General features: G+C 38.7%; 1 protein-coding gene across 1 annotated transcript in view; it reads right to left on the bottom strand.

Annotated features, from left to right (window-relative positions):
• Positions 1-3,024: 3,024 nt before the first annotated feature.
• Positions 3,025-16,567, bottom strand: part of Hsc70-5 (Heat shock protein 70 cognate 5) — a 177,274-nt gene continuing 163,731 nt past the window's right edge. Inside the window, exons 12-14 of the mRNA XM_067135526.2 lie at positions 7,719-7,906; positions 6,999-7,139; positions 3,025-3,879 (exon numbers count right to left, since the gene is read on the bottom strand). Of these exons, the coding sequence (XP_066991627.2) occupies positions 3,778-3,879; positions 6,999-7,139; positions 7,719-7,906 (431 nt within the window). The 3' untranslated portion in view covers positions 3,025-3,777. The remainder of the gene's footprint in view (positions 3,880-6,998; positions 7,140-7,718; positions 7,907-16,567) is intronic.

Here is a 16,567-nt window from a genome sequence, read left to right as displayed (position 1 = left end):
GTATGCCTGCTGTCATTTCGTGATGGATACAGTAAAGTGTAGCTTCCACCGAAGTCCCAGTCAACATCCACGGCTGTGACAATATGGAAGTTGCTGGGGTATGGGTAGTGCTGAGTAATGACATTCAGAGCATGACTAGTGCATCTGAGTGTTATGAAAGGTGCTGCTCATAGGGTCAGTTGTGCTGCAATAGTACTTTCTGACCCAGTGAGGAAAGCAATGGCAAACTACCTCACTCCTCATCTTGCCTAGTACGCCTAATTTTGGTGCTGCCATTGGTTTTTGCGGTTTCCTTATAACCGCATAACCTTTGGTGGTGCTATTTGAGGATCCAACCAGCCTCTGGGCTGATGACCTAACAGACACAGACATCTGGGTAGTATTATTAATGGAATTAATGAAATCAACCCTGAAATTAATAACAGACTAAGTAAAGGTACAACATTTTATCATCAAGACAGAGCTTTTATGGGATGACAAGTACCCAAGAGAACAAAATTATCACATAAACAGTATTTCATACCAATTGTAACATTCAGACTAGAAACGCTGGTAACTAACAAGAGACAAGATAATATCCTAGCAGTAGAAATGAATTTTTTTAAGAACATAGGTTAAAAATGATATAGATGTTGATTCCCATAGGGATTCTGATGGCCAAGCAGGCATCAATTTTTGATAATGAGACAAAGTCTCTCATAGTGCATTGGCACTGCCGGTGGCTACAATTAGCCTATGCAGTGGCCTCCATGGTATGCACTAGCCGGCGTCTTGGTAGGTGTGCTAGGTACCAACTGATGAGCCCAGCGTAGCACACGAGGGCGAAACGCTGGCAACCAGGAATGAGTTAGCTGGAAAATTTATAATGTCCAATAACGGATCATTTATACAGGTTAAAAAGACAAGGGACAGAATCCAAATTAAGGCCACGGCTGCTTCTTTCCCACTCCTAGGCCTTCCCTATCCCATTGTCCCCATAACACCTATCTGTGTCGGTGTGACGTAAAACAAATAGCTTACGTTTCCGAAGATATTCACTGTTTTTTTTTCCTTTTGTTCCACACACTGTTGAACGATTGATGTTTAAAGAAGCCTAACATCGAGGTCATGGGCCCCTAATGGTACGAAATGAGACGAAATGAAATGACAACTTAAAATTCCAAAACCCTCCACTGACCAGAATTCAAAGCATGAGGACAAAGAATGAATGGATGGACGGATATGAATTTAAAACGATCAGTGGAAATTACCCACAGTGCCTCACATGCACAGAAGCTGGCACAAAACAATAGTATCACTGACCAAGGGACTGCTTCTACAGCACGATACTGAATCGATTATTTGTATAGTCGAAACAGGTCCAAAATCCAGGTCATCAGCCCCTCATAATGGTATTTATTGCTAGGAAAGTAGAACCATGCTATATGTAATGTTGTGGTACTAATCAAACGAAGCGGAGACTCGCGGTATTCCACACATTATGGTATTATTCACAGGTAGTGTAATGTGCACATGTAACAGACCTATAGTGTCTCGCACCCACTTGCAGGCAACGCAAACCTATAAAGGCAACACAAACCCATGGCGTTCTGCACATAAGTGGACTAACCACAGGGACTCGGTACTATCCCGTGGAATTCCTTACATAGTGGGAACTGAGCATAGGTAAGGCAGAACCATGGTGTCGCTCATATAGGGGTACGAATCACAGGTACTGTAGGACCCTCCTCCTGATTCACACTGTCGCTACTAATCACAAACCTACTGCGTACCTAACAGTGGTACTACGCGCAAGTAAATGCAACCCATGGTGTTCCCTGCATGATAGTACTAACAAGTAGTTTCATGGTTCTAATTGGATCATCCCTTGGTCGCCCCTTACGACAGGCAGGGGATACAGCGAGTATTCGTCATCTGCATCCCCCACCCAAGGGGGTAATGTGTTTGGTCCGCGAGAGGTATTTTATTTCCCTCAAGTCCGCCAGCAAGCCGGTTAGGACGCCCCTATCCGCCACCTGGAAGTAACGCCTCTTCCCCTTCTATGCCAGCGTAGTAGATTAGTGGCTACACACTGTTACTGTTAAAACACATGGTAACCGAGGTCTGAATGCGAGATGTTTTGTCTTATTTGTGAGAACTGATTGCTTTAAGATGTTTTGTAGACATTAAGTGCTTTTGGATGGAATCTTTTCCATTCCACAACATCCGACAGCTACAAAACTTGCATTTGCACATTATGGTATTCTTATCTCTGCAATAAAAACAATGCTTTTCACACTGGAAAGTTCTATTCCTTGCAGAACCACAGATATTTTATGGTTAGGCATTTTATAGAGTTTCAAGTACACACAAACAGAATGACTATCCATGCACACGCTTCCCTCTGTGTAGCAGGCAGCAAACTCAGCACCAAAGCCAGTTATGACAACTCTCAGAGGATTTCCTTCAACGAGAGATTATAAAGTTTGATATAGACCAACATTCAATATTTTAGAATTCCAATACATAAATGATCGTTTGTCTAGCATGAACTCTATGCTATCAAAGAAATAGATTAAATTGTTTCAAAATGAAAATTTCGTGCTTATATTTAGCGAATCCCTCATTTTTTGTTTTTTTCTTCAACATAGCAAATTTATTACACAGTATGAAATTTGTAGTTTCAAGAGTTCAAATAATTAGAAAAAAGGCTTTGAGGTTGTGTATCAAAAGTAATTACGTTCATAAAACTACGTTTTTGCAAAATTTGCAATTGCAAAGCATTCCCATTTTCTTACAATAAGGTACATGAACTGAACTGAATTCCATCTGAACTGTTTGAGCTCAGCACTAATATCTGCTCAAATGGAACTTTGGGTCGTTTCCTGAAGAAAAATGAAAAAACATCCTGTAAAAATTACTATACTCAAATGAAATTCGAATGATACAATTGTATGATAAATGCTAAGAATTCCTTTGTATAAATTAGGATAAAGTTAAAAGAAAAATGGAAGTTAAGGTGGGCTAAAATTCTGGGAAGCAATATTGTAACAGAAATCAAGTATTTTTTTTTATTTTTTTTTATCTTATCTACAAAACATAACTTTATACAACGAACTTATAAGATATCGAAGGGGGGTGCAACACACAAGAGTACGTAACAAAAGCAACAATTGTGCTGCCTGTTACTAAACTTAACAGCAGAAGTCTAATACTTATTACCCAATTAGACACAACAGGCTCATACAGCCCCTCCTCTTTCATAAACAGAACTCGCATACACTCGCACATACATGGCCCATATCTGCAGAGACTGTATGAGAAACATTACAGTAAATAAACAGCAGATCCATTTCACAAAACTGTGTGTTAGACTGGAAATATTAGCAGATTTACTTTCAAAATTACAAAAAATGTAGATAATGCCTTTTTTGAAATTGAAATTTGTGTAAATAAAACATCTTAGGCAAGTGTTTTCTCTTTTTTTTATCGTTACAAGAACTTTTTACAGTCCACGTTCCAATACAAGCACACCCATCGAGAATGTAGTAGTATTGTTTAGACTTGGGAGTACGCCAAATTCTCTATCCATACAGTCTACAGAAGAAGTATGATAACCTATCGGCAACAAACATACAATTTAATTTACAAACTGGTTTCTTTTACCTGCTGATTACGCATCTATTCTCGAAACTGTGTTCATAACTAGTTTATAATGTCACTAATCAGCATGTCAAGCCCACCAGGTACTTTTATCTAAATTTCTCAGTCACACACACCACATCACATTCCATTCGTTCAGTTCTTGCCCTCTTTCTTCTCCTTCTTCTCTGCCTCCTGTTCAGTAGTCTGCTCTGAGCTGCTGCTGGCACCCGAACTGCTCTCACGGTCAGCTGCCATCTGAAAAACATTATGCCATGTTCAGATCACCAGTAAGATAAAAGAAATCCTTTAAAAATTGTGCAAAAACCAAAAATAACACTACCCACTACTGCTTAGAATTTATAGATAGGAATAAAATACACTGCAGTGAAACATCTTTCTAGTTTGAAATACACTAGCGCATCATAATACGAACTTGAACCTTCAGTGTTTTTAAATAAGCATTTGAAAAAAAAAAGCGTAGGCATGATTCACTCTTAGTCCTCTCAACTGTGGTCACCTATGCTGTACGGAGTGGGGATGGCTCAATCTGCGTCTAAAGAAATTTGAAAGAACTCCCATCTCTCCCTCTACCAACCCAATTGAAGATGAGACTTGCACTACATCGCTGATCTCAGGTTGGCCATATCTCTCCTCTCCCTCTCTGGCCTGTACAGTTCTCAAGGTACTGTTGATAGGTAACATTGCATCACACATTTTGTTACAACACTATTTCATCACAGAAATTTTTGGTGACCTGCAGCTCTTAAGACATTTATGTCAATAAAGACAGTTTAAGTAAAATTTGCCTCTAAATTGGATTCTCAAGATGGATCTAAGAAATGTGCAACATTATGAACAGCTAACAACTATGAATTACATGTGTGATAGTACATATATCACACCCTCGCACTGTATGTAGAAGTGAGAGATATTTTCAGTATTCGATTTATTATTATACTTATTATTATTTATTATTATCAGTATTTCATTTGTATATTTTGTTATTAATCTTTGTAAGCTGGAAGGTAACCATATATGTAGTATGTGTAATTTGCACGAGTGGGAAAACGTTGCTATCTTGTACTCTGGTAATTCGGATGACTCATGTGGGCATCCCAGTGTTTGTTGAGATATACTTGCTGTCGGGAAGTTCTATGAGTCATGTATATATCCCAGTCTGAGATGAGCTTGTTGTGGTACTAGGAAAGTTCGATGACTCACGTGATATACCCCAGCGTTTATGTCCTGGCACAAAGGGGAAGTTCAGGCCATGGTGTTGTTAAAAGGATCACTGATGATTGGCTGGCAAGGACCAATCCAGGCGTATCATCTGAGAGGAAGGGGAATGCTGATGTCTATAAAGGTTGATCAAACGGCGGGAACCAGACAATCACTACGGAAGAGAACCACAACTGACACACTGTACGGGAAGGAAGTGGTGCTGATACACGGTACTGGAGTGACACGGCTGAAATGGACTGGACTTCAAACGTTCGTGGAGCGTAGTCTTATGTTAGTGGAAAGTGGCTGATTGTGGAGTGCTTGCGCATTAAGTATTGTAGCACTTGTGGCGGCCTGGCATTATATGTTGGTGAAAGCTATCTCAGACTTTCCATAATTTATGTTCAGGATCAATAAGCGTGTTACTTAAATGTATACATCTTTACAACAAGTGTTAAAGTCTGTGAACACAGTATTACGAGGTACAGTATCTGTGTGATGTTAAAAGTGCTGATTATGAGAATTGGCAAGTAGTATTGATACAGAGACAGTGAAGGGTATTTATCTACATATATGTACATTGTTCATCGGACTATCTACAAATGGTAGCTTAGCTCTCGCTTTCGTTTTCCCACGGTTTTCATTATTGTTGTTGTAAATATGGAGTCTTCCAGCAATGTTTTGTGTGTGTATAATATGTATAATTTTGTGTGTTGAGGTGCTCATGCACAGAATTTGTTAAGAATATAGTTAGCTATTTTAGAATCAGTGGAGTTTGATGAACCTAGGTGCAGTTCCTACCTATTTAGTCATTTTCAGGAGGTTAGGTAAGGCCTGCAGCAGATGTACCAGTATGCAGCATTATGTACACGCCCTGGGATATAAAGTTTATCATGCTCTATCAAAATTCGAGGGATCCATTCTGGTGAACTCTGGCGCCCATACTACGGACATTTCGATCAACTATTTTTATTAATTTAATTTATTTCAAGTATTTCATGAAGTTTGAGTATTTTATTTATTTATATATTTTTATTCATGATATTTATTTATCAGTAGTCATCAACAAGTTACACATAGGCCTGCTTATGTGAGGTATAAAAAAAAAAAGGTGAACCAATATAAGAACCTCTTGTTTGTGAACAAGTCCTTCAACAAAAAATGGGTGGATCGCCCGATTTCAAGGCCAATTCAGGATGGCTGAAAAACTTTAAATTATGGCATAGCAAAATAACTTCGAGGAGAACAGCTGACTGGAGATCCGAACACTGCAGAATTATACAAAATTAAGTTTGCCAATTTTGTTGCGGACAAGATTTTTTAAAACGCAGACAAAACAGACAAATTGGTGTGCTTTACCACAAAAATCCTTAGCTTTCCATTGAGAGATGTCAGGCCCAGGCTACTAAGTAAAGACAGAGTAACTGCAATGGTGTTCAGGAATATAGCAAACAGCACCCAGTTTCCTTCCATCAAAGTCTAGAAAAGTGAACACCCAAAAAGTTTTCAAAATGTTACATGTGTCTGTGATACAACTTCCAAAAAACCCTGCTGGATGACTCCTAATATTTACAAGGATAGGTACAAAAATAAATTTATACCAAAGTTAAAAAACACATTGTCAAAAGGAACATAAAAATTACACAAGTAAATTCAGTATATAATCTACAATGGATACACCAAAGTAAGAAAAGAATACAATGCACGACACGTCTATCGCAACGTGCAGCTGAGGTAAAGACAAGCAGCAGAAATGAAATAAAGTTATCAGAAGACAAAGAGAGAGTGATAAAATGGAGAAAATAAATACTGTAACTCTGGACATATTCAACAGACAAATGCAAAAGAATTCTAAAAACTATGGAGTTACGAATGACAGGAAAGAGATCAAAGAAGATCCAGATTACAAAGCACAAACCTGGTTACGGATAGCATAAATCAACGGGACCACATAAAAGACCATGGTGATGTAAGAAGTGGTTGAAAAGATTTGGTAAATTTGAGAGAAATTATATTTGCCTTAACCTTGGTGTATCCTAAGGTAAAATGATTATGAAGTAATATACCACTGACAAACATGAAAAATTGTTGTGATTAATTTCTACTTTAAGAATATAAGGACTTTCTTACTCGCAAAATTATTTTACACTTACTTTCTTATAGGCCATCTCAAAGAGTTTCAGGGATGCTTGCTGTAAGGAAGTGGTCAGTTTCCTGATTTCCTCAGGATCACTTTCATCTTTCTTCGCTACAACTTCCCTAACTTTGGCTATTTCTTCCTTAAGTTTGTCGCACTGAAAAATTAAAGCAATTCTTATAGAGAAACAACTTCACAACACTAAAATATAAAAACAGTATGCAGTAAGTTAATCCAATTATATACTCAGACAAGTCTCCCAGCACAGAATTTGGAGAGAAAAAATACTGCCATCATTTTATGTCTGAGTGAGTTAACTACTACAGTCTAGAAACAATGAAGCAAGAGTGCAGTGTGTCATGAATTATGAATATTCCTCACCTCAGACATGTTTAACTGCTACTGGGATTCTAGTTACATATGCTCCTATAAAGAGCAATTCCAATTTAACAAGAATTATGGGACGAACCAAGATATTTTAACGATGGCAAATCCACTACAAATATGTTTTTATGAAGTTCAGTAAAGAAGCCAATATCTAGGAATTTTCCCTTTCCCACACACAAGTCAGCAACTTTGCTGTCTCAATTTTTGTGTGTACAAGCTCAAAACCTTGGATGCACTCTTTAATTATCGACTGTAATGCCTTTCAGTATTCTGTCTGTAAAGTTTTGTACAAAGCACTGTTGAAGTTAATATTTCCCATATCTATACTTGAATTAAGAAAATGGCTCACCTCTTCCTTGGGTAATTGTGCCTTGAATTCCTCCATCTTTGATTCCGTATCGTGAATGATTCCTTCTGCCTGATTCACAGCTTCCACACGATCTTTCTTTATCCTGTCCTGAGCAGCATACGTTTCAGCATTGCGAACCATATTTTCGATCTCATCCTTACTAAGACCTCCTGAAGACTGGATAACAACTGTAAAAAATTAATTCATGTATACAGAATAACTGTTCCAAGTCATTTTAAAAAACTCAACTATAAGAAACTACAAGAATTTAATATTTCTCCTGTTATCTATTGACATAACTGGACTTGTGTTGAAACCATATTCTTTCCCTTGAGGGGAGTTGTCAAAAGGTCTTTCACATTTGAAAACAGCTGTAGTCAAGCAACATGGCTTCACTGAAGATAAGAAATAGCAAGGTATTTAAATGAAGGTGATGATTTTAGTGCTACAGTGGAACCTCGATTCTCCGTTTTTGGAGGGACCGCGGAAAAACGTACAATATGGGAAAACTGAAGATCCGGGAACGAATGGACCATCAACAATTTGGCTAAACATCACCAAAATGAAATACGTATACTTATAATCTCAAACGCCCCTAAACCAAACCAAACTACAGCCCCAATCGGCCTTCCGCCTACCAAGCGACTGCCCTCGGTCCAAAGGGCTGCAGATTACAGGGCGACGCATGGTCAGTGTGACGAATCCTCTCTCGGCCGTTATTCCTGGCTCTAGACCGGGGTCGCCATATCACCATTAAATAGCTCCTCAATTAAAGGTAATCGTAGAATGACTGAACCTGGAACCAGCCCTCATTTCCAGTTAAAAATGCCCGACCTGGCCAGTAATCGAACCCGGGCCCTCCGGGTGAGAGGCAGGCAAGTTAGACTGCGGGGCTGGCTTCAAATGTTAATTACTGGTACGCGACTTAAAAATCTCAAAACTTTACACTCAGTTTAGCGGGGAAACTTCTTCAGTTTCCTCTGAAAACTTCGTCATATTCCTTTGAAAACTTCTTTCAGTTCAGCAACTTGAATCAGCCAAATTCTTCGAAAAATCTAATACCCGTAATGCCAAGCCAAACAACAATTGACCACAAGTAGTTTTTCATTCTCTAATCTAATAAAATAAAGCACATTCGATTCAAAAGCGTCCAATATGATGGCAAAAATCCTTTTTTCTCAAATCTTCCATTGTAATTGGGTCACTAGTATGCTGTTCCTAGTCAGTTTATGGAAATCATGTACCCAGTAAATTAGGCCTACATCGACTTTTAAAGGTTATGTTGAACTCGAGATATGGTTTCGAAAGTATCAATCCTCAAGTTCTCAAATGCATTATATTTAGTTCTGCCCATCAGTAATCATAATCGAATTGCAAAGAGAAAAATATAATTCACACTCCCGAAATTACGATTATTCACGACCTTGAGCTCAGCTGGAAAGCGCGCTCGCTGTACAAGTCGGTACGAGTGCAAAATGATACAGTTTTTAAATGTAACGTGCGCAAATAAAACGACTGCGGCTTTTATAACATTTTAACACAAAAACCTGAAATTCCCAGTCTTATATTAGGACGAAAACAGTAATAAGCAATCCCAAAACCTCCCGTGGCTTTATGCAAGGTGCAACATCTGTTCTGGTCTCTATAACAATCGTATACGATAACATTAAAATACTAAATTTGTGTTACTTAAGAATCAGCAGTTTCAATTGCTGCCTGAAAGCCCAGTGACTATACAGTGCCCTGGGGGAAATGCCGAAAAACTGTTCGGCGATACACTACAAAAAAGTAATAAAAAAAACCTTTTGCAAGTACAAACATTTGATGAAACTCGTTCCGTCTTCAAATAAGAGCTGTCGAAATGCGCTCTGTCTTCTTACAATTGTCGTGGACACTCTCTGCTTCATGATTTCCGAGGATTCTCTAAACAATACTACCCGAATGCGATGCTAAGACGATCCCTTATGCAAGTTCAGTACAGTACTTCTTCAAATTACCGCAATGTCGGGACGTCAACACCAAGATCCGTAAGTATGCCGTAGACGTCCTTTCGTAAGATACAGTTTCTTGAAAAACACATGATTGAGGATTTAGCATTGATGGGACAAATTTCTGGACGGTTGATCCAGGAAATCGTTTTTTCGAGAAACGGATAATGTGGGAGTTTTTAAAACATGATTTAATTAGGATGCTCGCGGGACCACGTAATTTGAACGAAAAATACGGGAAAACTTAGTTTCCGGGAACGTATAATCGAGGTTCTACTGTAGTGAGAGCTATAAGTGTTGATGATATAGCGGAATTAAATTCCAGAACAATGCGAAAGAGTTTTTTTCTCTTAACATGTACACAAGTAAACCTGGATTACATCCAGGGAAGTGGTTTGAGAAGCTGCCCAGATAGCATAATAACCACTAAAAATATGTCAATAACAGCTTGTTTCAGTCAAAAATGCAGAACACTGTATTATACAGAATTACCACATCACATACAGTAAAATACCATTATAACGAACATCAGTTTAAGAAAATGTTCAGAATAGCGGAATTATTTTTAGGCCCCTTCCCTTTTACGTACTTAATGTCTTAAAATATTTCATTGTAACAAATTTCGAACTTTCAGTTTAATTAATTAAAATGTAGGCTTTTTGCTTCTATTTGACACCTTTTTCCTTCAAGACAGTATTGAAATTCATCCTGTTTTAATCGCCGCGTATTTCGCACAACATGTCTCTATACAGCTAATACCAGGCGGCAAACACTATACAACGCACAGGTGAAACTACACAAATGCATTACAATTCTGACGAGCAGGTTGCCTACCCAACAGCACGTGAAGATTATCTTATTCAGTTTTGGTGTACAGTACTGAAAGTCATTATACAGGATTAATTTTTTATACATAAAACTCAAATTAAAGGCAATTTTCTATTAATAAAAATATCTTGAAATACTGGGGTGCCCATATTGGATTACAGTATCTGCGTTTACAGGATACGGTTCAGGTAGCAATTTTCCATACATGTACGCGATTGGTCGAGCTGGATATCAATATCAAAGTCACCAATAAGTAAGAAGTAATGCTATTGGCTGGATAGGAACGCCACATGTACAATCAACCAATGAACATTACGGTTTCACATCTCTACACTCAGCACTGCATTTCGTTTATTCACATCTCATGACGTGTTCATAGTTTATCTTTTGTTCACGAAGCAACGTGTGGTCAGGGGCGAGACGTCAGGGGAGACAGGGTAGACAGCGTGTACCCTTAACATTTTGTGAACGAAATACTGTCTAGTTAATTGAACTATTTTTAGAACGTTAATTATTTCCACATTCATGACATTATCTTATTTCCCCGCTTTACTTATTTTCGTCTCACTTCAGCAATGTTAGGGCTCGTGTCAGTTACACGAAGCACGTAGGCGAAAGTAAACACTGTCCATTCTGTATATGATCCCATTGATTTTCAAAGCTTTCAGATAGAGCAACACTAACGCTATCTGTAGGTGCTGACTGTGGAACTATGACTTTCCTATAGCAAGATTTCTCAGCCCAGTAGACAGACTTGCCAGCATCTCTTTTGCTCTCATTGGCTACCATCTCAAGCATGCTTTTAATGTAGTTAATTTGAATTTATTTTATTATAAGACACGTCTAAAAATAAAATAATATTCAAATACGAAATATAGCAAACTTACACCTAATAAATTAATGACAACATGAAAACCCTTTAAGTACATGCATTTTCTTGCCCGCCAATATTAGTTAAGGTATTATAACCCCCACAACTATTGGCTTATAATGAACTCCGGAGTGTGCACACGGAAACAACGAAATTGCTTAACTTGATGCCGTATATTCTGTTAACGTCAGTTTCTAGTGAAGAAACTATGAGTTCCTCGAAACGAATTAAAACCTATTTACGGAATTCAGTGACCAACCAGAGACTGTAACTTGGAAACTCTAGCTATATATAGAGAAGGAACTGCTGTGGCATCTTAGCAATTTGCCTGATTTCAAGACGAGGGTAATAAATATATTTGCTGAAATGAAGGACAGGCGGATTGAACTCCTTTACAAGAATATTGTTTAAGGTGACTTGTACGAAAATCCATTCATTTCTTATTTCTCTTATTAAATCTACATAGCATTTTTTCATTCTACATGTTATTTGATAACTCTCGCTGCCCATTTAGTCTACATTTTAAGATAAAACTAGTGCATGTAGGATTATAGGCTGTTATAGGATTTGTCTTAGTTTCAGTCATTAATATAGTATTGGATATAGATCTGTATGTGCCGAAAACAAAATTCCATATATAATATGATTAAAATAGTTTAAATTTAAAAAATCTGACTTCTTGCTTACTTAGTTCACGCTTCGCCACTGCGTGTGGTTATAAGTGTGCCAGTTATCTCTTTCGCCAATATGGATCAAAAGAAGCGAAAGCCGTTTTCTTGCAAAGAAAAATGTAAAATACTTTGGGAAGTGGAGAAAGGAGGAAAGAAAGGAGAAATAGCGAAGAAGTATGACATCAGCACTTCAAAGTCATGAAATTCCTAACTAATTAAGACAAAATTAAAATCTGTCAGAAACTAGACTGGGCGTCCGCATCTTGAAGCAAGCAGAGGTCGCAAATGTTGAACGTGCACCTTTGAGTTTCGACTCGATCACTTAAGTTGGTCGAAGTTTCGTTCGATTCAAAATGGCGGCGAAAGTCATTCCTGCCAGTCGCACAGGGTCGAGTGTAACCACCCATTCATTGTCAAAGAGTGTGACCAGAGAATGTTTAGTAACCCCCTGCTCTGAAATAAAAGGCTTCTACTAACATTTTAGAAAGAGTGTGATCTGCAATAATACTTTGGTATTTTTATTGGCTCCCGTGCACATGTTTTCAGATTTGGTGTTTGGTGTTTTTCACAAAACTTTCAGTGCACTTATTTTATGAGCCCCAGCAGAAAAGGTTTTCATATTTGTTCTCTCGTGTTTTTCACACCTTTTAATAATACTTTCCTCTTATCTATAGATACGGTAGATATAGTTTACACTGTACCCACGGATATGCAACGTAAAATACCCTCATGTCGGAAAAAGTCTTGGATAGTTTTTATTTTGTATATTCAGTAGTACGTTTTCTTGCTTAACATGTTCTTTTTTGTTGCCCCCTGTAGAAACGTCTCAACGAGGTTTTACTGTATATCTTAAATGTCATAAAAGAATAGTAAAACTACACTATTCATGAAATAAACACATCCGTAAGTTCAATAGTAAATTTTAGGAACAGTCCAACCTATATTTTGGCAAAGTTTATATTGATTTTTTTTAAAGAAACATTTTAAGTTTACTTCGACAGCAATACTCTTTTGCAACAGAACCAAGGACTCTGAATTAGAGGAAAGTAACACGAAGTAATATAAAAGGCATGTATTCCAATGTATCGATTCCTGAAACAATAGGTGTTATAAGTGATAGGAATCTGTGATGATGAGGAGGAAGAGGAAGATTTGCCTCAAAGTGTTCAACAGAATTTGACTCTTTGTGTAGGCAACAAACATGGCACGTAGTCTTCAGGATTTTCCTCTGTAGCAGGTAGGGACCCTCTTTGGAGGCAGCCTTACCCAGGGAGTGGCGCCCCTGCCTAGGCGAGTCCCAGAGCACACTGACCCGGAGTGTAACATCTGGTATGGGTCCCAGCTCAGTGTTACGAGTGAAAACCTCAACGGCATCTATGGCGGAGAAGGTGGACTTCGGTACGGCGGAGATGGCGGAAGGGGCATACCCGTAGCGCCTGTACCCCAGAGGAGCGGCTATGTTAGGGGCGGCCTAATTTTGAACCTGGCAGTAGGTATAAGATGCCTTTGGGTGTGGCGAGCCCATCCTAACAATAGCCTATATGGACAAAGCAGATATGGTGCCTCCGAAAAGGTTAGGGTGTCCCCTGCTAAAAGAGACGCGCAGCTCTTCAGGTGCTGGGGGAACTGTGAAAAATGGGCAGCCAGCACCAAACTACATCAAAATTGCAACAGTAAATGTACTGACACTGACGGGAAAGACAGAAGAACTGGTTGACTTCATGATAGAGAAAGATATAGCCATACTTGGACTGTGCGAGACCAAGAAGAGGGGTACAGGGGAGATCCCTCTGAGAGAAGGATACAGGTTGTATTACAGCGGAGGACCTGAAGCAAAAAATGGAGTGGCCATCATGCTTAGAAGAGAAATCCAAGAATATGTGGAATATACGAAGTACATCAGCGATAGGATGATGATGATGAGACTCCAGTTTGAAAATGGCATGAAAGATCTATTTCAGTTGTATGCCCCACAAACTGGTTGCATAGATGAACATCCAGAGGACTTCTTAGAGGAAGTGGAGAGACAGAAGGTAAGGAAGTACTATTGTTGGGAGATCTAAATGCACAAGTTGGAATGGAAAGACAAGGAAAGGAAGACGTTGTAGGGCCCTTTGGATATGGAAATGTAAATCCAGAAGGCGAGTTGTTGGTGGATTTTTGCATGAGGAATCAAATGATTGTTGGAAACACCTGCTTTAGGAAGAACAGTCAGAAAATTACAGGTGTAGTTGGGGAGACAGACGAACTAAGACCATGATTGATTATATAATCATAGAGAAAGAACACCGGAAGAACCTTGTAGATGTAACAGCCATGCCTGAAGAAGCCTTAGGTGGAGATCATAGAGTTGTGATAGGAAAATTGAAAGTTGGAAAGATTGAAAAACCCCAATTAATAAGAGAGAAAAGAATTAAAGTATGGAAGTTGAAGGAGAAAAGCATACAAGAAGAATTTCAAAGGGAAATAATACCCTTGGTACCCAGGACAGAGGTGGGGAATGTTGAAGAGTAATGGAAAAGATTTAAGGAAGCACTGGTTGGATGTGCAGAAAAGGTGTGTGGTAGAACATCAGGAAATGTGAAAGACGAAGAAACACACTGGTGGAATGATAGGGTAAAGATTAAAGTGAAGGAAAAGAAAATGGCATGGAAAGCATGGAAAACATCTAAGACTGAAGAAAGTAGAAGAAAATATGTGGAGGCAAAGAATTTGGCCAAGAAAGTAGTGGAGGAAGAAAAGAGGAAAAGCTGGGCCATTCACACAGAAATTGAGAGATGATACGCAGGGCAGGAGAGGCCATGGACGACCACGATTGAGATGGAAGGATACCAATCAAACGCAGCATTATAGAAAGAAACCTGGACTGGGACACAGTGTTGGAGGAGGAGTGGTGGAAAGACTGAAGAAACTGGAGAGGAACCATATTCGCCCCTACCCAGCTACAGCTGGATAAAGGGAAATTATGATGATGACGACGAAGTGATGTGCCAGAATGTGTTAAATTCCAGTGCAGTGGTTGCTGACTGCCTTGAATATCCATTTGTGTCTGGGAGTGTTCAAAAGAAAATCACAGACTGTTTCAAAATATGAAGTCTAGGACATAATGTATCGGTACAAGGTAAAATTTGAGATGCTGATATCTTCATGCAGGTACCTGTACTTTATATCATTTCTTCATGTATATAGAGGGTTATTAACCTAAGGTGTTACATGGAAATAACGTCTAAACCATTAAAGATATCTATATTCTCTTTTTATATTTGTAAATGATACCCAGGGACTTTTAAAATAATGTGGTACTTATTCTCATGGGGTGATAAATAACCAAGATAATACAAACTCCATATTTTAAATGGAACGGCACAAATTCATGCAGCTGGCCTAAAAGATCAACTGTGTACAAGTTCAAATACGTAAGTATTTTCAAAATCGGACAGTTACTTTCCGAGATATCAATAAGAACAACATGCGTGGTTTTGCACGCCGCATTAGACTGCATGCAGTCGGGCAAGGACATATTGACACGCAAGTAGTTTCCTGGGTGTGATTGCAGCCACAGAATGTATACCAGGCCTGTAAGCATATCGTACACATGTGATGGGTTTCCAAAGTGTGTATGACAGACGAACTCATGACAGGACAGGGACGGTTGATATTTTTAAAAGAAATAAAATAATTATTCCGACTTGGTACCTTTGAGATAGGCCACGGCCAACATCCTTTCCTAATCCTTCTCATCTGTGGGGAAAGACTCCAAACTGAGCACAACCTGTTACACATACATACAATAACCTTGCACACCCACAGTATGTTACGGTACATCACATTTTCTGTACGATAATTTACAGTACGTGCCAGGTATCCGGTCGTGGCTGGAATCAATGTCAGGAAACAGCTTGCGTGCCAATACATCCTTGGCCGAACGTACACTGTCTAATGCGGCACGCAAAAGCCCAAATGCGGTTTTCATTGATATCTCAAAAAGTAATGGTCCAATTTTTAAAATAATTACATATTTGAACTTGTACGCAGCTGAACTTTTTGGCAAGCCATATGTATTCGTGCCATTCCATTAAAAATATGGAGTTAGTATTAATATCTTCGTTATTAATTACCCCTTGAGAATACGTAGCATTATTTTACAATCCCCTGGATATAGTTTACGAATATGAAAACAGAATACCGATATCTTTAATGGTTTAGACGGGTTTGTTAACTTAGGGTTAATATGTTAACTCATTCTTAAAAGTCACGCGTTTCACCAAGCTATTTCGGCAAAGGGTTAACTAACACCGCGTTAACCCTCGCAGGAAACAGCTGCCCTAATAATCAAGGGGGCAGTGACTAAAAATCAGAAATCATGAACACGCTTCTTGCGTGGTTCTTTTGTTCATTTCTTGCGCGGTATTTCGTTTTCTTCCTCAGGTCCGTGGTAGATATTTCGTGATCTTGAACAAAAAATGAAAGAAGTGCAGAAGAGAAATAGTG

The sequence above is a fragment of the Anabrus simplex genome, chromosome 1 (assembly GCF_040414725.1).
Source record: "Anabrus simplex isolate iqAnaSimp1 chromosome 1, ASM4041472v1, whole genome shotgun sequence".
Classification (NCBI taxonomy): domain Eukaryota; kingdom Metazoa; phylum Arthropoda; class Insecta; order Orthoptera; family Tettigoniidae; genus Anabrus; species Anabrus simplex.
The sequence above is the reverse complement of the archived record's forward strand: the minus strand, read 5'-3'. Positions and strand labels throughout refer to the sequence as shown.